The sequence below is a fragment of the Sapajus apella genome, unplaced genomic scaffold, assembly GCF_009761245.1.
Source record: "Sapajus apella isolate SASKATOON/1434 unplaced genomic scaffold, GSC_monkey_1.0 scaffold19, whole genome shotgun sequence".
In the NCBI taxonomy this organism is placed as follows: domain Eukaryota; kingdom Metazoa; phylum Chordata; class Mammalia; order Primates; family Cebidae; genus Sapajus; species Sapajus apella.
Window position 1 is genome coordinate 13,633,261 of NW_022436959.1, and position 23,408 is coordinate 13,656,668.

General features: G+C 41.8%; 1 protein-coding gene and 1 pseudogene across 2 annotated transcripts in view; one reads left to right on the plus strand and one right to left on the minus strand.

Annotated features, from left to right (window-relative positions):
• The first annotated feature begins 4,484 nt into the window (after positions 1 to 4,484).
• TRA2A (transformer 2 alpha homolog) overlaps positions 4,485 to 23,408 on the plus strand; it is a 20,986-nt gene continuing 2,062 nt past the window's right edge. Inside the window, exons 1-3 of the mRNA XM_032286991.1 lie at positions 4,485 to 4,728; positions 16,469 to 16,602; positions 21,288 to 21,453. Of these exons, the coding sequence (XP_032142882.1) occupies positions 4,693 to 4,728; positions 16,469 to 16,602; positions 21,288 to 21,453 (336 nt within the window). The 5' untranslated portion in view covers positions 4,485 to 4,692. The remainder of the gene's footprint in view (positions 4,729 to 16,468; positions 16,603 to 21,287; positions 21,454 to 23,408) is intronic.
• LOC116557483 lies at positions 18,368 to 19,709 on the minus strand (annotated as a pseudogene). The gene has a single exon (XR_004271535.1). The product of XR_004271535.1 is annotated as a eukaryotic initiation factor 4A-II pseudogene (transcript).

The following is a 23,408-nucleotide window of genomic DNA, read 5'->3' on the forward strand; positions in this document are numbered from 1 at the left end:
GACCAGCCTGAGTAACATGGTAAGACCTCATCTCTGCTGAAAAGAAAAGAAAAGAAAAAGGAAAAGAAAGATATAGAAAGGAAGAGAAGGAAGGAAGGAAGGAAGGAAGGAAGGGAGGGAGAAAGAAAAAATTAGCTAGACGTGATGGCACATGCCTGTAGTCCCAGCTACTCTAGAGGCTAAGGTAGGAGAATTAGCCTGGGCAACTGAGCAAGATCTTGTCTCAAAAATAAATAAAATAAAAAAGATTTAAAAAATGAATTGTGGCTATGAAGCAATGAGACTTACTTAAAAATATACAGGAAGGTGGACTTGCCCAATCAGACATAAAAATTTGAAAGCCTCTATTTTAAAACAGGATGGCACTGGTGCATGACCAAGGAAACAGAAAATCCAGAAATAGACTCAATTCCATAAGAAAATGTAGTGTATAAAAAAGGTGACATCTAGGCCAGGCATGATGGCTCAAGCCTGTAATCCAGCACTTTGAGAGGCCAAGGAGGGTGCATTACCTGAGGTCAGGAGTTCGACACCAGCCTGGCCAACATGGTGAAACCCCATCTCTACAAAAAATACAAAAATTAGCCAGTGTGGTGATGCATGCCTATAATCCCAGCTACCTGGGAAGCAGAGGTTGCAGTGAGCCAAGATCATGCCTTTGCACTCCAGCTGGGGCAACATGAGCGAAACTCCATCTCAAAAAAAAAAACAAAAGCAGGGCCCAGTGGCTCACACCCATAATCCCAATCCCAACACTTTGGGAAGCTGAGGCAGATCACCTGAGGTTGGGAGTCTGAAACCAGCCTGACCAACATGGAGAAACTCTGTCTCCATCAAAAATAAAAATAAAAATAAAAATAAATAAATAAATAAATAAAAAGAGGGCATGGTGGTGCATGCCTGTAATCCCAGCTACTCAGGAGGCTGAGGTAAAAGAATCGCTTGAATCCAGGAGACAGAGGTTGTAGTGAGCCGAGATCGCACCATTACACCCCAGCCTAGGCAACAAGAGCAATACTCCATCTCAAAAAAAAAAAAAACAAACAGTATGTTAGTTTGGGAATCTTATTGCCATAGTAGAAAAAATAAAAAATAAATAAAATTTAAAAATAAAAACATAGTGCGCAACATATACCATAAGCAAAGTCATATACAACATACAAACTAGGAGAAAATATTAGCAACATAAAGCACAAATAAAAAGCGAATATTCCTAATATCTAAGGAGCTCAAAAAATTTAAGGGACAAAGGATAAAAATCCAATAGAAAAATGGAAAACAGACAATTCACAAAAAAGGATATATATATATATATATATATATGTTTAAACATATAAAAAGATTCTGGCCAGGCTTGGTGGCTCACACCTGTAATCCCCGCACTTTGGGAGCTGAGGCGGATGGATCACAAGGTCAGGAGTTTGAGACCAGCCTTGCCAATATAGTGAAACTCCATCTCTACTAAAAATACAAAAAATTAGCTGGGAGCAGTGGCAGGTGCCTGGGATTACCAGCTACTTGGAAGACTAAGGCAGAAGAATCGTTTGAACTTGGGAGACAGAGGTTGCAGTGAGCGAAGATCACGCCGCTGCATTCCGCCTGGGGTGAGAGTGCAAGACTCTGTCTCAAAAAAAAAAAAAAAAAAAAAAAAAAAGATTCTAACTGAAATCTGGGACAATTCAAGCAACAAAATGAATAATGACAGCAATGGATAATAAACTCATAGAATAAAGCAAATAGCTCCTGTAATCCCAGCACTTTGGGAGGCCAAGGAGGATGGATCATTCGAGTCTAGGAATTTGAGTCTAGCCTGGCCAACATATTGAAACCCCGTACCTACAAAAAAATACAAAAATTAGCCAAGCACAGTGGCATGCACCTGTGGTCCCAGCTACTGGGAAGGCAAAGGCAGAAGAATCTCTTGAGCCCAAGAGGCACAGGTTGCAGTGAGCCAAGATCATGTCACTGTACTCCAACCTGAGTACAGGAGTGAAACTCTGTCTCAAAAAAAGAAAAAGAAAAAAGAAACTACTATTCTAGGCCCAGCCTATTTGCTCAGCACTTTGGGAGGCTTAGACAGGAGGATCACTTGAACCCAGGAGTTTGAGAGCAGCCTGGGTAACATGGTGAAACCTGGTCTCTACAAATAACTTAAAAATTAGCTGGGCATGGTGTCAGGGTCCTGTCGTCCCAGCTACTCAGGAGGGTGTATGGGAGGATCGCTTGAGCCACGTTGTGCCACTGTACTCCAGCCTGGGTGAAAGAGTAAGAGTATGTCTCCAAAAAAATAAATAAGAGGAGGAATAAAGGGGGTGGGGGGAAGACCCCTTCTTAGTCCATAATAGTCCACCTCACTCCCATCCTTGATTGTAAATTTAATCTGTTGGGGAAATTAGGTTATTTGTCCTGTGGAAGCCGATTACTTCATCTCGATGTTTTTCTTCCTCCCTTTCTTGTATTTCCTATAAACTGTTGGCTAGATCTAAGGCTTAATTAGGTTTGAGTTCAATTTGAGGGATCAGGAATACTTCACAGGAGGCCCTGGGTACCTTCTATTGCATCACATCATGAGGTATCTCATATCTAGTTATCTCACTTTCAATGGTATTGAGATTGATCAGTGGTTCAAATCAACCTGGGCATGGTGGCTCACGTCTGTAATCCCAGCACTTTGGGAGGCCGAGGAGGGCAGATCACCTGAGGTCACAAATTCCAGCCCACCCTGGCCAACATAGTGAAACTCTGTCTCTACAAAAAATACAAAAATTAGCAAGGCATGGTGGCACACACCTGTAATCCCAGCTAGTCAGGAAGCTGAAGCAGCACTTGAACCCGGAGGCGGAGGCTGCAGTGAGCTGAGATCATGCCACTGCACTTCAGTCTGGGTGACAGAGCAAGACGCCATCTCAGAAATGATAATAATTTATTTTGTAGAGATGGAGGCTCACCATGTTGACCAGGCTGGTTTCAAACTTCTGGCTTGAAGTGATCTTCCACCTAGGGTCTCCAAAGCACTGGGATTACAGGCGTCAACCACCGTGCCCAGCCAAGTTCAACATCTTTTCTAAGAGGCAGATGTCATATAAGTTTAGCCTTATCAGGCCGGGCACAGTGGCTCAGGCCTGTAATCCCAGCACTTTGGGAGGCCACAGCGACTGGATCACCTGAGGTCAAGAATTTGAGACCAGCCTGGCCAACACAGTGAAACCTTGTCTCTACTGAAAATAAAAAATAAATTAGCTGGGTGTGGTGGCACACGCCTGTAGTCCCAGCTACTCCAGCAAGCTAAGACAGGACAATCATTTGAACCCAGGAGGCAGAGGTTGCAGCGAGCCAAGATCACCGCCACTGCACTCCAGCCTCGCTGACAATGGGAGATTCCATCTCAAAAAAGAAAAAAAATTAGCCCTATCAATAACTGACATTCAAATCTTGAAATCTTGCTCATGGGTAGCAATCTTCATAATAATGGTGGATGAACTTTCCTACCATAAAAATATCGTTGAAAGTCTATGTCAATCTTTTTACCGCAAAGACTGTAGGAAAAAAATTTAAGATGAAACTAATTTTTAAAGTTGCATTACACAAGTAAAACTCATCTGAGGAATTATTACTGTGATTGGGAACCAAGTTGACAGATTTGGGAGGCCTTTGCTATGAAGCTTTACGGAAATATCTAAGTCAAAAAGACAAGTAGGGAGCTAAGCATTATAAAAAAAACTACAGGATTCTCTCTAGGAGGGGGAACTGGAGGCAGGGAGGGATGAGGCAAGAAGCATAACCTCATCTGTTCACGCATTACATCGACACAGGGCAAATATGCAAGAAAAGTAACGGTAAGCTGAAAACATAACCCCCCAGCCCCGCCCCGCGAAGCCTATTAATTATATATACTCGATTCCAGCAGGGGTCAGTGGCTCAGGCCTGTAATCCCAGAATTTTGGGAGACTGAGGCGAGGAGGTCGCTTAAGTCCACGAGTTCGAAACCAGCCTGGGCAACAAGGCAAACCCGCATCTCTGCACGACGCACAAAAATTAGCAGGGTGTGGTGCGGCGCGCGCAGGAGTGGGGGTGGGGGGCGGGTTGGGGGAGACTGAGGTGGGTGGACTGACCTGAGGCTGGGAGTTTGAGACTGTGGTAAGCAGTGATCGCTCCACTGCACTCCAGCTTGGGTGACAGAGCAAGACCCTGACTCAAAAATAAACAAAAAAAGTTTCCAATGTTTTGTTCCCTTACATCAGATTCCACTTGGACAATATTTAAAGGGGCTAAGGTAATATAAGGCTCATCTGGTGACTGAAAAATCTTCAAAGAAGTTGACGCGTCCGAGATGAGTCTGAAGTTTGAAAGTCAGCGCGGGGCCGCGATTCTAAGGCGCTCAAGCAAAGAGCGCAGGTCACCCGCCAACTCCCACTGGAGCGCGGGGCCCAGCAGACACAAAGCCTCGCGGGAGGTGGGGCCTTGTGACGTCACAGAGACGCCCGCCCCCTTACGTCGTGTTCTGAGGAGGCCAGGTTTCTGGCGGCGCCGGCGCCATTTTGCCGGAGCCTGCGACCGAGTGGGAGTGGAGTAGAGCGGCCGTTGCTGCCGACTCTTTCCTTTTCCCTACGGTCGAGTCAGCGGGTTAAGTAGGCCGTTGGCCCTCAAGCCGAGACTTGTCTCTTACTTAGTTCTGGGGAGCGCCTCGTCGACATGAGTGATGTAGAGGAGAACAACTTCGAGGGCAGAGTGAGTACAAAGCCGCGGGAGCCGTCTAGGCGGCGGCCCAATGCTCGGGGTTTCACGGGGACAAGCGCGGTCGGGCGGGGTTGCGGGGAGTCCCACGAGGAGCTACCTCCGGAGCCATCGCGATTGCTTCCTCACATCCCAAGATGGCTTCTGGGTTCCACTCCTTCCCCCAAACCACGGATAACACCCCTCCCCCTTTTTTGGAGGCTGACTGATACCTGGACTTTTGGGTCCTCTTCCCTCCCTGCCCCGCATTGGTCCCTCCCGTCTCCCCACTCCTGAGACTTCCTTATCTCTGCTCTGAGGTGTGGGTCCCCGTCGCGGTTGGGCGGGAGGAGGCGGCAGGGAGCTCACCTCCGTCCGGATAGTGGTAGGTGCTTCCTGCGATGGCATTTCTGGCGACCCCGAGCATCGTAGAGGGTCTCGGGGTCGAAAGTGCGCGGGGCTGTTTTCCGGGCGGGGAGAAGCTGGCGTGGGACTAGCTGGGGCCTGTGTCTCCTTGGCTCTCTATTGCAGTGAGCGCCCGCGTCTCTGTTGGAACCGGCGGCGTTGCGTCTATAAAGGCGAAAAGCCTTGAGGTTGAAGGTGGGACGAGCCTAATGAAGTGGTTAGTCAACGACCGCACGGACCCTTAAGCGTTCTTAAGACGAGAGATGTGAGGGGAAAACTACGCAAGGAGCCCTTTTCCCTTAATGTCCCTTCGACTTTCCCTTCACTTCGAAATGAATGTGGAAATGCTGTCACACCTTATTTTTCTAATTCCTTGATGTTGGGTTTTTTCTCTTCTTTATATGTCAACTTTTAATGCTCTTCTTTCTATGACCTTTCATATAAAAACTGACCACTCCTTTACAGGTTTTTATGGTAAAAAAAAAAAAAAATTTTTTAATATAAAATAACTAAACGAGTTCCATGGCTCATTTTTTTAAAAAAAACTTATTAGATATTATTTTTTCACTTAAAAGATGACCTGAAAATTAACAGGCCCTCTCCCATTTCTCTTCTCACCCTATCCCCCACCGAAGAGGGCTCAGAAGAAAGTTTTTATTAATATATTTGGGGTCGGAGAAATATAGACATCACAAATCATACGTTATCCCCAGCTTAAATGTACTGGAAGGTTTATCAGTGTTTGAGTTTCATTTCCAAAGTTTACCCTACAGTGGGAATTGTAGAAGTTAGTGTGAAACCCTGGAAAGAAAACAAAACCTCTGTGCAACAGGTTCCGGGCTGTTTTGATGTTTATTCTAGTCACTAGGGGAAGCACATAAAAACACTTGAGGTGTGTGCTGTAGTGAGAGTTTTGTCCTTTTTTAAAGATCGTAATGTAAACATCTAGAACCAAAAAGTCAAATCAGAAGGTCAGTTTAGGCTTTAGTTCTCTTTGAGGAAAGAGATTTAAAGCAATAGACTGTAATAGTTACCCAGTAGACTACAAAAGTTAGCTTTAATTCTTTTGATTGTAATTTTTTTAGGATGTATTGATTGCCCCAACAGAACTTTCTGAAGTCATACAATAAACATATATGATGGTAGTTGTAAAATGCTTCTTGTTTTGAAAATGTTGAGTAGTTATGATAGAAATTTTGCTATTTCTTCAATTAACTTTCATTATAATTAATTGGGTAACGGTTGGTTTGGTTTGTGGGGAAGCGAAGAGGACTACTAGAGGGACCTTGTTTGCTTTTTTTTTAAAATTTGTCATCAAGTCTAAGAAAGGAATACGTTATAGATAATTGTCACTTTTCCCACCTAAGAAAGTAACATGTTAAGATTCCCACCCACCAGCCTGGGCCCCAGAGTGAGACTCTGTCTGCAAAAAAAAAAAAAAAGATTCCCACCTACATTTAAACTAAAATATCTGTAGGCGTTAAAGATTTATTTAATAGAAATGAGGGGCCCTATTATGGCCTTTTGTGGTCATAGAAAATGTTTTTTCACAAGTGGTACCTAAGTGTATTTTAGTGTAAATCAACTAGTGCTTCTAGGCACACCAGTTATATCTTTTTATGGTTTTTTCGTTTGTTTGTTTTTTAGGTCAAGATAATTGTCTTTATTTGTAATTGGTTAAAGAATTAGAAGAATGCTTTTCTGGAGATGTCCTTTTTAAAAGGATGTTTCTGGCCAGGAGTGGTAGCTCACGCCTGTAATCCAAACACTTTGGAAAGCCCAACACTTTGGAAAGCCAAGGCTGGTGGATCACCTGAATTCGAGACCAGTCTGGCCAACATGGTGAAAACCCATCTCTACTAGCCAGACGTGGTGGCATTCGCCTTGGGAGGCTGAAGCAGGAGAATCACTTGAACCCGGGAGACAAAGGTTGCAGTGAGCCAAGATTGTGTCATTGCACTCAAGCCTGGGCAACAGAGTGAGACTCTGTCTCAAAAATAAATAAATAAATAAATAAATAGGTACATTAAAGCAATTTTACATGGAGATGTCCTTTGTAGCTGGCAGTGAATGAAGGTGGCACTTAAGCGGTGGCTTTACATGTCATCTTGATAAAAGTAATGAGTTGTTTTACCTCAGTACAGCTTCAATTAAAAATAGGATTTTGAGCTCAAAAAATGTCAGTGCTCTTTATAGAATTAAGGAGAATGGAAATTAATCTTTTTTTAACATTTTACACCCCTACCCCTAAAATTTTAAGAACTGGACTTTGTAAATATGGGCAATTTCCATACAAACAGCCCAGTGTTTATAATAGAGGTTAATGATTCCTTATTGTTAAGGGACCTATTTTACAATTCAGGAGTTACTTATGTTTTCTACAGTTGAAGAGTAAAAATACTGCTTATTCTTGCCTCCTTTTCAGGGTTTGTTCTGGCTTCTTGAGTAGTTGGAATATTTTTGAGACACTCCTGCAGGCCTGGCGCAGTGGCGCATGCCTGTAATCCTGGCTACTTAGGAGGCTGAGGTGGGAGAATTGCTTAAACCCAGGTGACGGAGGTTGCAGTGAGCCAAGATTGTACCTCTGTACTGCAGCCTGGACAACAGAGCAATACTCTGTCTCAAAAAAAAAAAAAGTGACCAAACAAATTTATTTGTACCAATTTGGAATTGAAAGGTGTGTGTGTGAAGATTTTTTTTGTTAATAGAAGAAATGGGGGGGAGGGTCCTTTTCTGAAATCTGAGAATGAAAGGGATGATGACCACTCATTCAAAACCCAGCTCTGTGACTGACTTGTTTAAAACAGGGCCAGGCACGGTGGCTCACACCTGTAATCCCACCACTTTGGGAGGCCGAGGCGGGCGTGCAGATCAGTAGATCAAGACCGTTCTGGCCAACATGGTGAAACCCCCATCTCTACTAAAAATACAAAAGTTAGCTGGGCGTGGTGGCACACACCTGTAGTCCCAGCTAGTCAGGAGGCAGAGGCAGGAGAATAGCTTGAATCTGGGAGGCAGAGGTTGCAGTGAGCCAAGATTGTGCTACTAGCACCCCACCCTGGGCGACAGAACAAGACTGTCTCAAAAAAAAAAAAAAACCTCTTATCTTAAATTGGGCTTAAAATTTTTTTGTTTGTGAAATTTTAAAATAAATGTGAAAGATACCATACCATTTTACTTATTCAGTGTCTTTAGCAGTTTAATTCCATACATCATCAAATTGACCTTACAGAAGGTAAAACTTTCTTATAGTGGGCATAGTGGTAACCTAAGAGAGTCTTGTCTTGAGTTTAATCTATTTTCCTTAATTTAAGTACTATCATTTATCTGATGTTAATGCTTTCAATTGTTCTCCCGCCTTTTGTTTAAGCAAAGAATTTGTAAACTTAAAAACATTTTAAATCTCAGATTTTTATATTTGAGGTTCTTTCACTGAAGGATGCGGATCTGCTTAATATAAGTAGAGGGCAAGATTTTAGAAAGGAGCAGTGCAAGCAGTTACACCCACAATACATAACTAATTTTACAGATCTATTGTAGAGGCTTATATTTTGTCCCATTCCTTAAATGGAATGTAGAACATTGAGATCTGAAAGAATGTCCAGGGATTTACATATTTAGGGATGAGTGTGGTTTAGAAAACACTTTGGGCTTAATTTTGTAAATGAACTGAACTTTTTAACCTATGATATAGCATGTGTAGTATAACAAGTGTGAAATGTCATCAATAATCAGGATAGTAGTTTCCTAGAATTTGACTGACAGAAAACTTTCTTTGATAGTATCAGTGGGTGCTCATTCATCAGATAACTAACTGTGGGAACCTTTGTAAAATATATATATTCACGTGCTTATGAATTAATACTGTTTGTTACTTGTTCATGTGTCCTCACAAATACAGGAAGACAGGAGTGGAGGTGAAAAATTAGTAACAACCAAATGAGGGAAAGATTGTAATACACTAAAGAAAAGTTGAGAGGAGAATAATAAAGGGAAATATGATTTCCCTTCTCGCCTTTAAGTTCTATATGTGATTGTATATAACCCTTACTGACCCATGACTTTGACCAAAGATGGAGTGACTAGGCCTGACTGATACGTAGAAGAAAAGTTGTGACTTTTCCTTATTCTGTAACACCAGAAGATGATAACATAGAGAGTGCTTTAAGAGATTCTTAGTACTTTGGGTTTAGTTGCTGTTTATTGGCTTTTAATACAGTTAAACCACATTAGTCTTTATCAACAAACTTGTTTTTTCTACCTTTGAAATTGCCGCGTTAGCTTTTTGAACATTACAGTTGATTATGATATATAAGCTAGCAGACTTATGAACCACATTTAAAATTTGTACAAAAGATTATACATTTTACAGGTAATTTCACAATTATAATTTGATTATATATGTATACTTGTCAGTTACTAAATCAGTTTAATTTAGAGAATAAACATATAATATTAGAATATCTTTGAGCCTTTGCAGATAAAGACCACATTGACTTCATTCAGAATGCAGCATGCCTATACTGTTTTAAATTTAACTAATATGAGCACTCAGTATCTTCTTTTTAAGGGATTGGTTCTAATAGCAGTTATGGTTTAAGAAGAGAATGGAAGTGTTGCTTTAACTTCGTAGAGGTGTATAAAAGTAGTATTCCAGGCCAAGCATAGTGATTCACATTTGTAATCCCAGCACTTTGGGAGGCCGAGACTGGTGGATCACCTAAGGTCAGGAGTTGGAAGCCAGCCTGACCAACATGGTGAAACTCCATCTTTACTGAAAATACAAAATTACCTGGATGTGGTGGTGTGTACCTGTAATCCCAGCTACTCGAGAGGCTGAGGCAGGAGAATCACTTCACTTGAACCTGGGAAGTGGAGATTGCAATGAGCCAAGATTGTGCCATTGCATTCCAGACTGGGCAAAAAGAGCAAAACTCCATTCAAAAAAATTAGTAGTCTATCATACGAAAGAGGAAGGAAGCAGAACTGTTGTGTCTGTAGGCTGAGGTTGAGTAAATACAGGTTTTTTACAAGTCCTAAAGAAGTTCTTTAGTTAGTAAGTAGCAAGTAAGTCAGATGAGTATTGTTAGGTATTTGGATAATTTAGGTACATTCCCCCTCTTTGGGGGGACTTGTGATTTTCCTGAATGCACTAGTATGTATCTGTGGAAATAGAGCTCCAAGGTTATAAAGTAACGGAAAAATGTATTTTGGGTAAGTTTGTTTTACAAGCTTATACTCATAGACTTGGACTTGTGTAAATTTGGCACTATTAAATGGCATAGAATTTGTCTGGCCTTAATGTTAGTATAAGTTACAGTATAGCATTTAATAGTTTATGTGTTTATTTTAACGGGTATTAAAGTACTGAGCATATATATATTATGTTGGAATTTTTTCTTTCTATAGTGTGATACAGGTTATATAAAAGACTGTAGTCATTGCTTGGTGTAGGAATTGTTCATGTTCTGCAACACTATGTACTAATGACCATTTTCCTGGTTAAAAGACTAATTCATGGTTATCGTGGTTATTCACAGTGTGTAAAATACAACTGTTTTAACACAGACAATTCTTGACTTTTATCACAGTATAATACTTTCTTAGTGTTTTTTTTTTTCCCAGAAAAACTTAACAGGTTTATTTATAATTATTATAAAGTTGAACCACTGAAACTTGTTCACTGAAACATTTTAACTTGCATTAATAGTTTACATCTCAGCATTTATGTTAAAAATTCATACACGAATGAAAATTGAAAAACTGCCGGGCACGGTGGCTCAAGCCTGTAATCCCAGCACTTTGGGAGGCCGAGGCGGGTGGATCACGAGGTCAAGAGATCCAGACCATCCTGGTCAACATGGTGAAACCCCGTCTCTACTAAAAATACAAAAAATTAGCTGGGCATGGTGACGTGTGCCTGTAATCCCAGCTACTCAGGAGGCTGAGGCAGGAGAATTGCCTGAACCCAGGAGGCGGTGGTTGCGGTGACCCGAGATCGCGCCATTGCCCTCCAGCCTGGGTAACATGAGTGAAACTCCGTCTCAAAAAAAAAAAAGAAAGAAAGAAAATTGAAACACTGCCAGTACCTGATTTCTGTCCCCTATTTTTCCACTCACAATCATATACTTAGGTATCTTTTGACCCCATGGGGAAAAAATTATCTAACGTTCAGAACTACCAATAACAGGAAGAAGAGAAATTCTTTTTTTTTTTTTTTTTTTTTTTTTTTTGGGAGAATGATATGTTTCCCATCATGGTGGATTCTTAAGCACGTTCTCCATGTATGTGGTGTGCCAGCTGCATGTCTTTTGGCGTAATTGTTACACGTTTGGCATGGATGGCACAAAGGTTGGTGTCTTCAAAAAGGCCCACCAGATAGGCCTCACTTGCCTCCTGCAAAGTACTGATAGCTGTGCTATGGAAGCGCAGGTCTGTTTAAAATTCCTGAGCAATTTCTCGTACCAGACGCTGGAAGGGAAGTTTGCAAATCAGAAGTTCAATGGACTTCTGATAACATCTGTTTGATTTCACGGAGTGCCACAGTACCAGGCCTGTAACAATGAGGTTTCTTCACCCCTCCAGTAGAGGGTGCACTCTTGCAAGTGGCTTTTGTAGCCAGTTGCTTTCTGGGTGCTTTACCACCGGTAGCTTTGCAGGCAGTCTGCTTTGTACTGAGCCATGGTATAGAGACCTCCTTACTTACCCCTCTTCTCCTTTGGCTGGAGCTCGGCGAGCGAGAGGCGGCACTGGCATTGGAGAGCGACGGCAGCTGCAAACACTTTTCTTAGTGTTCTTAACTCCCTCCTTTTAATTTTTGGCCACTTCCTTCAACTAACAGCAGGGGCATCTTGAGAATAAAGAATAGTTAAAACTAAGCAAGCAGGCCAGGCACAGAGGCTCATGCCTGTAATCCCAGCACTTTGGGAGGCCAAGGTGGGTGGATCACTTGAGGTAAGGAGTTCTAGACCAGCCTGGTTAACGTGGTAAATCCCTGTCTCTACTAACATAAAATACAAAAATTAGCCGGGTGTGGTGGTGGGTGCCTGTAATCCCAGCTACCCAGGAGGCTGAGGCAGGAGAATTCTTTGAACCCAGGAGGTGGAGGTTGCAATGAGAAGATTGTACCACTGCACTCCAGCCTGGGTGACAGAAAAACCAACCGAACAAGCAAATCAACATCAAAACAGAAACCTGTTTGAGCAGGTTGTGCTGTAAGAACTTTTCTGCCTGGCTTCTGCTTTATAGCATCTAAGATAGACTGGAGGCCTGTATAAGATTTCTGTTAAAATTCATGATATGAGTTGTGAGTTATTAATCTGCCCATTTCAACTGGGCAGTGTATTTTTAATGGTTATTGGATCCAGGAGCCAGATTACTGAGGAATTGGTAGGATTCCTTGACTAGACAGCTTTAAGAACAGGAAGTGTAGTGAAATGTCAGGTACCACCCATTCCTAACAATTTTGGGGTTTTTTTTGTTTTTTTGGTTGCAATTTAAATTCATTTTCCAAATTGTGGTTAGTTTTATGAATTTATTTGAAAAAAGTTGAAATTATTTCATAAAGACAAGTCAAAAAGATTATCTAGCATTTGTCCTGTTTATATAAGGTACTTATATCCTGATTCCTAATGCAGAGTTCAGTGAAAATAGCATTTATTTGGTAACAGCTTTTAAGAAATGTTACTTTATTTCTAAATAACTATGTACTTGGCAGTTGATTTTTCCAGTTAAGTTTACTAACAGTTACTGACTGACTTAAGTGTAGGTTGTTTTTGAAAGTTAAAATGAAACTGGGTTTGGTGGCTCATGCCTGTAATCCCAGCACTTTGGGAGGCTGGGGGGAGGGTGTCACCTGACCTCAGGAGTTTGAGACCAGCCTGGCCAACATAGTGAAACCCTGTCTCTACTAAAAACACAAAAATTAGCTGGGTGTGGTGGTGCGCACTTGTAATCTGAGCTACTTGGGAGGCTGAGGCAGGAGAATCTTAAACCCAGGAGGTGGAGGTTGCAGTGAGGTGAGATTGTGCCACTGCACTCCAGCCTGGGGGCTACAAAGCGAGACTTTATCTCAAAAAAAAAAAAAAAAAAAAGTGAGCTAAAATTATAGCGACAATTTTGTAACTAGGAGTTAGAGAAAGCTAAGAGGAATGAGGAATGTTTTAAACCTTGATGTTCCATGGAGAAATTTGTACAGACTGAGATTTCCCCCAGATAAAAAGAGAGACTCCCGTCTCTACTAAAAATGCAAAAAAAAAGTTAGCTGGGTGTGGTGGCACGTACCTATAGTATAGTCCCAGCTACTCAGGAGGCTGAGGCAGGAGAATCGCCTGAACCCGGGAGGCAGATGTTGCAGTGAGCTAAGATCGTGCCACCAAACTCTAACCTGGTGACAAGAGTGTGACTCTGTCTCAAAAAATAAAAATAAATAAAGCTAATGTCGGACAGGCATGGTGGCTCACGCCTGTAATCCTAGCACTTTGGGAGTCCGAGGCGGGCAGATCACTTGAGGTCAGGAGTTTGAGACCAGCTTGTCCAACATGAGAAAACCTGGTCTCTACTAAAAATACAAAAATTAGCAGGGCAAGGTGATGCTTGCCTGTAATCCCAGCTACTAGGGAGGCTGAGGCAGGAGAATCACTTGAACTCAGGAGGTGGAGGTTGTAATGAGCTGAGATTGCACCACTATACTCCAGCCTGGACGACAGCAAGACTCCTCCTCCTCATTCATAAATTAATTAGTTAGTTAAAATAAAGCTATTGTGTCTTAAAAAGACATTCTGTCATATCGTAATGCTTTGTTGCTACTCCAAAACTGGGCTGAATTATCTTGTTTATGTTAATAAAACGTTTTTATTTCCATCCTAGTAAAATTAAAGGTTTGTAGTGTTTTACAGAGCAAAGCCTCCTGATATGTAGGTATAACAAGGACTTTAGTGGTGTTCATAGATAATAATCTAGCTGTTGCTGTTCAACAGTAACATAAATGCATGTTATGTCATTGGGTCTGTTTTGTATGAAGGAAAGCCAAAAGAGAAGAGGGCAAGATATTTTTATCAGTTTGGTTAATGAACCAGTCTGTGAAACTTCAATTACAAGCAAATTTTGCTATGCCTTTTTTTATAAGATAATGAATATGCTGCTTTCATACTTTTAGCAAATGAAAAAGCCCAAATTTCAATGCATGCTCCAGACCTCTGTTCAGTAGCTTAGAGTATCTGAGATGCAGTGAAAGACTTGTAGGTAGCTAAATGGGAAAGGTTAGTATTTAGCAGAAAGGTAGCTGTGTATTTCAGTTTTGTTTTTATCTGAAGGAAAATGACCAGGTGGCATTAGTAGAGGTCTTGACGTTAAACTTGAAGCAAAGGAAAGATTTTCAGAAAGCTATTTGAGTTGTATGATAGTCTTATGGCATAAATGAAAATTGCTACGAAATTACTTCTGTGAAATTTAGATAATTACTTACACTAATAATCAAGGCCTAACTGGACGTAGAAACCAAGCTGTCCATCCTGTTTCGATTATAAGTGCCTCATGTCTGTCAACTTAAAAAAACAAGCTCGTGGGCCGGGTGCAGTGGCTCATCCTACAACCCCAGCACGTTGGGAGGCTGAGGCGGGCAGATCATCTGAGATCAGAAGTTTGAGACCAGCCTGGCTAACCTGGTGAAACCCTGTCTCTACTAAAAATATAAAAATTAGCTGGGCGTGGTGGCGGGCACCTGTAATCCCAGCTACTCGGGAGGCTGAGGCAGGAGAATTGCTTGTACCCAGGAGACAGAGGTTGCAGTGAGCCAATGCAGTGCCGTTGCCCTCCACCCTGGGCAAGAGAGTAAGACTCTGGTCTCAAAAAAAAAGTTTGTGATCAGTGAGTTATTTTATTTGGAATGCTTTGATTTACATCCAACTTTTTCAGAAACTCATCACTTTTTAGATGTAGGATATAGTCACTGAAGGGAGTACCAGTATACATAAATGTATTAATTATGTAAAAATGGAACAAAAGAAGGTGGGGTCAAAGATAAAGACCATGATGTAAATTTTGTACCTTCTTGCACATTGTGGTATTTCATGGATGATAGAGCATTTTAAAGTGGCATGGTTGCAAAAATACATGTATCAGGAATTAATAAGCTAACAGGGAAATTTTAAGAATTTCATGCTTCAGTATGCTTGTCTTCAGAACGTATTTTAAGTGAGAATGAGCAAAGTTAGTGGTCAAAGTTGGAAGAAGGTGTAATTTTACTGATTTTTTTTTCTTTTTGACTTACTTGAACCTTGACATCTGTGCTATGGGTGAGTTTAGATAGGCTTGTACAGATATTTCAGCCTGGGTTGCCTCACTCTAACTATATCTTGATTTCTTAGCATGACTTAGTGAAAGCTTCTTTTAAAAATCTTCAGGTTATAAAATAGTGAAAATTTAACACTTAGGTGGGGGGAATATTAACAGTTGTTTAGATTTATGTTTGAATTATTTATATTAAAATTGTTCACATTTTAGGAACTAGAATGAAACATGAAAGGGGAGGAGGGTGAAGAGTATGGTAAAAAAACATTTAGAGAAATTTAGTAAATTCTCTGTTAGAAACTAGACTTTTGAACAATTTTAAAGACTATAAAATTGTTTTTTTGAAAAAATAAACTAGTTATTTGCACTTTACCTGCTGGCTTTTCCATTTGGTAGATAACATTCTGAACTCCAGCAGAGTTTTATAATCCCCACGTGCTTAAATATACTAAATGTTCTTTTTCCATTAAGGTTAATGTTCGTGAAGAAATTGAAGAGTTTTTTCCAAGAATGTGGAAGATAAATCAAGATAAAAGAAGGCTAATGAAAAGTATTAAAGATCAGAAAATTAAAATTGAATGGGGGAAAAAATTGAACAGAAGATTGGTCAGATAGAAGCACTTGAATATTTTTTTTAAGGCTATTTTGAATTGTTTGAATTGGGGAAGAATACACGAAGTATGAAAAATGAAAAAATGAAGAATGAAGAGAAGTAGAAAGCAAGAGTGAAGTAGAATTAAAAGAATCTGGAAGAATGAATGGGTCCTAGGTTAAGTAAATGTATGGTTTATGTTCCAGTGTCTGTATGATCAAGTTGTAGATGAATTTGCATGATTACTTAGTTAATAGAGAATTGGTGATCTGGTTCAAGTAGGGAATTATTGAGGACAGTTAGCAGTATTAACAAGGGGTTATTATTGAGCTGAAATTTTTTCTGGAGGGTGTTGCCTAACCATTTGTTTTTCAGGAGCAATCAATATAAATAATTACGGTACTTTAAATGTTAGGTGTTAGGCATCTACATGACCAGTGCCATTTGTAATACTGTCTTCTTTGTTAGGAGTCTCGCTCTCAGTCAAAATCTCCAACGGGAACTCCTGCTCGTGTAAAATCGGAGAGCAGGTCAGGATCTCGTAGTCCATCAAGGGTTTCCAAACACTCTGAATCCCATTCTCGATCAAGATCAAAATCCAGGTAAGTGTGTTTAAGATAATACTTAAAATATTCTGGCCTGGCACGGTGGCTCATGCCTGTAACCCAGCACTTTGGGAGGCAGGCGAATCACCTGAGGTTGGGAGTTCAAGACCAGCCTGACCAACCTGAAGAAACCCTATCTCTACTAACATACGTGTGTGTGTGTGTGTGTGTGTGTGTGTGTGTGTGTGTGTACACAAAATTAGCCGGGCATATACGTGTGTGTGTGTGTGTGTACACAAAATTAGCCGGGCATGGTGGCCCATGCCTGTAATCCCAGTTTCTCGGGAGGCAGAGCCAAGAAAATCACTTGAACCCGGGAGGCGGAGGTTGTGGCAAGCCGAGATCGGGCCATTGCCCTCCAGCCTGGGCAACAAGAGTGAAACTCCATCTCAAAAAAAAAAAAAAAAATTCTTCTGTGACTTTTGAGGACAAAGCAGTTTTTGGCTGCATTTTGTGTAGAAATTTCACAAAAGACTCAAAATTATGAAGTAGTTTTTCTCAGACTGCACTTTATAAATGAATGCTATACCCCAGACAGAGACTTGGAAGTACAGCTGGAGCCCAGGAGTTCCAAGCAGCATTGATTGTCAGAGAGACCCTGTCTCTAAAAAATAAGAAATTAGTAATAAAATCATCTCCCAGCCCAATTAATATATTGGATACTTGCAACCAATACAAATTATGTGTGTATATCTGTTGATTTAAATGTGTTTGTCATTTGAGAATTAATGTTTGGTTTTATGCCAACAATATTTTTTCGTTAGTTTGTCAACAATATTTATACAACAAAAAGGCAGTTTTCTGCATTGGAGACTCACATGTAATTTAATACAGAGAACATTGATATATGTATGTTATGCTGGTTGGTTAGTACTATTGAGAAGCATTTTTGGCATTTGCATTCCAGCTACATTTTTTTTTTTTTTTTAAAGTGAATATACAATTTATTTAACATTCAAACTTCATTAAGACGTGCAATATGGCAATTTTACTGGGGATTAAACCCTACCTAGGATGATTGCTTGCTGGGGTTTAGCAACAGGGTCCAGTTCACACTTAGCACTAATTAAATACTTTATTGAATAAATACAATACCAAACAAAATGCAGTCAGATGCTTTCTAAAAAAATTTTAAAGGCTTTTCTACTCAGGCTAATGACAAACACAATAAAGGCAGATATGCTAGTTTAACATAATTGGCTGACTTTATACAGCACTTATATCTTTTAGTCCACAAGTTTATTATTAAATGTTAGAAAACATCTAATACAACCATTTCTACAGAACTAGGAAATAAATTTCTAAGAAAGAAAGATTTTACAGACCCCATCTTTTATACCCACCCCAACAGCCTAACTCTAAAGAGGATAAAGCCAATGACTTTACTCACAAGAGCTCACGACTAATGTCGCTTTGCTATCAAAATCTGTATTTCTGATCTGTTATGAGCATTGAGACAAGATTCAAATATTCCCACAGAAAGCAGCACAATGCGGCAGGGCGTGGTGGCTCACGCCTGTAATCCCAGCACTTTGGGAGGCCGAGGCGGGTGGATCAAGAGATCAAGACCATCCTGGTCAACATGGTGAAACCCCGTCTCTACTAAAAATACAAAACATTAGCTGGGCATGGTGGCGCGTGCTTGTAATCCCAGCTACTCAGGAGGCTGAGGCAGGAGAATTGCCTGAACCCAGGAGGCGGACGTTGCGGTGAGCCGAGATCACGCCATTGCACTCCAGCCTGGGTAACAAGAGCGAAACTCTGTCTCAAAAAAAAAAAAAAAAAGAAGAAGAAGCACAATGCACGTTGTGATCGCCTATTCAGCAACAGCGAGCACTGCATCCAAAACTCTCATCCCAGGAATTAAAGATCAGCCACATTCATGGGCATCTCCTCCACTGTAGTATTGTAGAAAGTCTCAATGTCACGAAGAATCCTCTTGTCGTCTTCGGTAACAAAGTTTATAGCCACACCTTTCTTCCCAAATCAACCCCCTCTGCCAATTCTGTGAATATAGTTTTCACGATTGGTAGGTAGATCATAATTTATAACCAAAGACACTTGTTGCACATCAATCCCACGAGCCAACAAGTCAGTAGTTATCAGAACACGGCTTGACCCCAATTGGAATTCCCTCATGATAACATCTCTCTCCTTCTGGTCTATGTCACCATGCAGAGCAGAAACTGAAGTCTGTGGCATGCATTTTCTCAGTCAGCCAGTCCACCTTGCGCCTTGTATTGAGAAAAATAACAGCCTGCATAATGGTCAGTGTCTCATACAAGTCACAAAGTGTATCCAACTTCCATTCCTCTCTCTCAACATTAATATAAAACTGTTTGATTCCTTCAAGGGTCAATTCTTCCTTTTTCACCAGAATTCGAATGGGATCTCTCATGAATTTTTTGGTCACTTCCAACACATCAGTTGGCATTGTGGCAGAAAGCAACACAACCTGAATACTTGTATTTAGTTTTTGGAAAATCTCATAGATTTGATCCTTAAACCCACGACTCAACATTTCATCTGCTTCGTCCAAAACAAACATTTTGATCCATTTTGGAGAAAGATATCTTCTGTTTAACATATCAAACACTCTCCCAGATGTACCAACAACAATATGTGGTGCTTCGGCCTGCAGTTTTTGCATTTCATTTCAAACATTTGTTCTACCAATGCAGGCATGGCAAGTTGCTCCCATATAGTCTCCAAGTGCCAGAATTACCTTTTGGATCTGTTGAGCCAGTTCCCTGGTGGGGGCCAGTACTAGTGCTTGGGTCTCCTTGAACTCAATCCAGGATGGAAATAGCAAATGTGGCTGTCTTGCCAGTACCTGACTGAGCTTGAGCGATCACATCATACCCTTTAATACAGGGAATAATAGCTCTCTGCTGAATAGTGGAAGGCTTCTCAAAACCGTAAGCATAGATGCCCCGAAGAAGAGACTCCTTTAAATTCATATCAAAGTTATCAACAATCTCATTCCAGTTGCTCTCGATGACACCATCGGGGTCCATTCCCTCTGGGCCGCCATGTTCTCTGTTATAATCTGCGGAGCCACTAGACATGATCCGATAAACCCACTCAGCGCCCGACTGAAAAGCCCAGCTACATTTTTATCTGAAGATTCTGACTCTGTCCGGGGTAGAGCTCTGGTCAGATGTAATTGGGTAGGAAAGTCCTCAGCTGATTCAGAGCCCCACCATCACGGACAGCAAAAACACTATAGTGAACCAATGCAAAGTTCACTGTCAAATGTCCCAGGTGTACTGGGGTAGGATAAAAGTTGTTTTTTGTTTGTTTGTTTTTTGTTTTTTAAGATGGGGTTTCACCAGGTTGGTCAGACTGGTCTTGAACTCCCGACCTCAGGTGATCCGCCCACCTTGGCTTCCAAAGTGCTTCGATTACAGGTGTGAGCCACCACGTCCAGCCTTTTTTGTTTTTTGTTTGTTTGTTTGTTTGTTTTTAGGTAGGATAAAAGTTTTAAGGGTTGGGTGCAATGGCTCACACCTATCATCTCAGAACTTTGGGAGGCCAAGGTGGGTGGATCTTTTGAGGTCAGGAGTTCAAGAGCAGCCTGGGCAACTTGGTGAAACTCTGATTCTACTAAAAATACAAAAATTGATCTGGCACGTGGCTCACGCCTGTAATTCCAGCACTTGGGGAGTCCAAGGTGGGCAAATTGCTTAAACCCAGGCGTTCAAGACCAGCCTAAGCAACATGGTGAAACCTTATCTCTACTATATATATGTGTGTATATAGCCAGGTGTGGTAATGCATTCCTGTAGTCCTAGCTGTCTGGGAATCTGAGGTGGGAGAATTGATTGAGCCCAGGAGACAAGAGGTTGCAGTGAGCTGAGATCATGCCACTGCATTCCAGCCTGGGCAACAGGGCAAGACCCTGCCTCAAAAAAAAAAAACTATATGTAGAAGGCAGTGGGAAATCAAAAAGAATTTTGTGTTTTTTGTGGTTGTTTGTCTGTTTTTGAGACAGAGTCTCGCTTTGTCACCCAAGCTAGAGTACAGTGGTGCAGTCTTGGCTCACTGCAACCTCTAACTCCCGGGTTCAAGCGATTATCCTGCCTCAGCCTCACAGGTAGCTGTGACTACTGGCACACGCCACCATGCCTGGCCAATTTTTGTATTTTTAGTAGAGACTGGTCTTAATCTCCTGACCTCATGATCTGCCTGCCTTGGCCTCCAAAAGTGCTGGGATTACAGGCGTGTGCCACTGTGCCCGGCCTGTTTTTTAGTTTTTTTTAATGGAGGTGTGGAATCTCGCTATGTTGCCTGCGCTGGACTTGTCCTCCTGGGCTCAGGTGGTTTTCTTGGTTATCTTTCCAAGTAGCTGGAAACATAAGCACATGCCACTGCGCTTAGCTAAGAATCAAAGGATTTTATTTAATAACAGTGGTTGGGGTGGTTTTCCCCCTTTTTAAAGAAAATGGGGCCTTAAAATTTTTGGAAGGTAAGATGAAAAGGGTGAATGTGGAGGGGCTTGACTGAGAGCAGAGTGGAAGATGTTGTGACTTAAGGGTAGTGAAGAAGAGGAAGAATACTCTTTCCTTAGAAATGAGGAAGGACCTGAGAATACGTAGGGATATACGTATACCTCCTTGGAAGAGGGAAGGACATTAGCCATTTTGTTTCAGTATTTTTACCTAAATGTATTTCTCTCAAAGGTCAAGGTCAAGGAGGCATTCTCATAGACGTTACACTCGATCCAGATCCCACTCTCACTCTCATAGGAGACGATCTCGAAGTAGATCATATACACCAGAATACCGGCGGCGAAGGAGCCGAAGCCATTCTCCAATGTCTAACCGGAGAAGACATACTGGCAGCAGGGTATGTGGTTTATAAAAGTTAATGAAGACTTATTTTCTCTTCCCTGTGTTTAGTCATGGCACATGTTGCTTTTAGGAGAGCTCGGCCATTGTTTAGAAATGATACTCTGGAAACATTCCTTTTTTTTTTTTTTTTTTTTTTTTTTTTTGAGACAGTTTTGCTGTTGTCATCCAGGCTGCAGTGCAGTGGTAGAATCTTTGCTCACTGCAACTTTCACCTCCTGTGTTCAAGCTATTCTCCTGCCTCAGCTTCCTGAGCAGCTGGGATTACAGGTGCCCGCCACCATGCCCAGCTAATTTTTGTGTTTTTGGTAGAGGTGGGGTTTTACCCTATTGGCCAGGCTGGTCTTGAACTCCTGACCTCAGGTGATTCACCTGCCTCGACCTCCCAAAGTGCTGGGATTACAGTCATGAGCCACTGCTACTGGCCCTGGAAACATTGTTAATAAGCTGTGTTAGCTTTCAAAATGAAGGAAATGCCACCATCTTAGTAAGCTTGCTTTTTTTTGTTTGTTTGCTTTTGAGAGAAGGGGTCTTGCTCTGTCATTCAGGCTGGAGTGCAATGGCGAGATCTCAGCTCACTCCAACCTCCACCTCCTGGGTTCAAGTGATTCTCCTGCCATACTCTCCTGAGTAGCTGGGATTACAGGCGCCCACCACCACACCCAGCTGATTTTTGTATTTTTAGTAGAGGCAGAGTTTTACCCTGTTGGCCAGCCTCATCTCAAACTCCTGATCTCAGCTGATTTCCCTCCTTTGCCTCCCAAAGTGCTGAGGTTACATGCCCAACCAGGTTGAGCTACCATGCCCAACCAGGAGTATATTTTTCTTTTTATCACTTTTGAGTGTTAAAAAGTAGTTAAAGAGCCCACACCTGTAATCCCAGCACTTTGGGAGGCCGAGGTAGATGGATCACCTGAGGTCAGGAGTTCCAGACCATCCTGGCCAACATGGTGAAACTCCGTCTCTACTAAAAGTACAAAAATTAGCTGGGCGTGGTGGCTTACGCCTGTAACCCCAGCTACTCAGGAGGTTGAGGCAGGAGAATCTGTTGAACTCAGGAGGTGGAGTTTGCAGTGAGCCAAGATTGAGCCGCTATATTCCAGACTGGCCTGGACGACAGAGTGAGACTGTATCTCAAAAAAAAAAAAAAAGAAGACGAAATTTGGGAAGAAATATATTCTAAGAATTAAAGTGAGAAGCATAAACTGAGTTGGGAATATTGGGGTATGTTCAGGGTTTTATGATGGAGTAAGGGGTCAAAGAAATACGGAAAACTTTGTAGTAATCATAATGCTTTTATTCAGTACATTTAAGACTCAACATCTCTATGAGGCAGGCTGTCATGTTATAGATAAAGAAATTGAGGGGCTGGGCACGGTGGCTCACGCCTGTAATCCCAGCACTTCGGGAGGCTGAAGTGGGTGGATCACGAGGTCAGGAGATCAAGACCATCCTGGCCAACATGGTGAAATCCCGTCTCTACTAAAAATAAAAAAATAAAAATTGGCCGGGAGTGGTACTCAGCTACTCAGGAGACTGAGGCAGGAGAATTGCTTGAACCCAGGAGGCGGAGATTGCAGTGAGGTGAGATCGCCCCACTGCACTTCAAGCCAGGGTGGCAGTCCAAGACTCCATCTCAAAAAAAAAAAAAAAGGGCCGGGCGCAGTGACTCAAGCCTGTAATCCCAGCACTTTGGGAGGCCGAGGCGGGTGGATCACGAGGTCAAGAGATCGAGACCATCCTGGTCAACATGGTGAAACCCCGTCACTACCAAAAATACAAAAAATTAGCTGGGCATGGTGGCGCGTGCCTGTAATCCCAGCTACTCAGGAGGCTGAGGCAGGAGAATTGCCTGAACCCAGGAGGCGGAGGTTGCGGCGAGCCGAGATTGGGCCATTGCACTCCAGCCTGGGTAACATGAGTAAAACTCCGTCTCAAAAAAAAAAAAAAAAA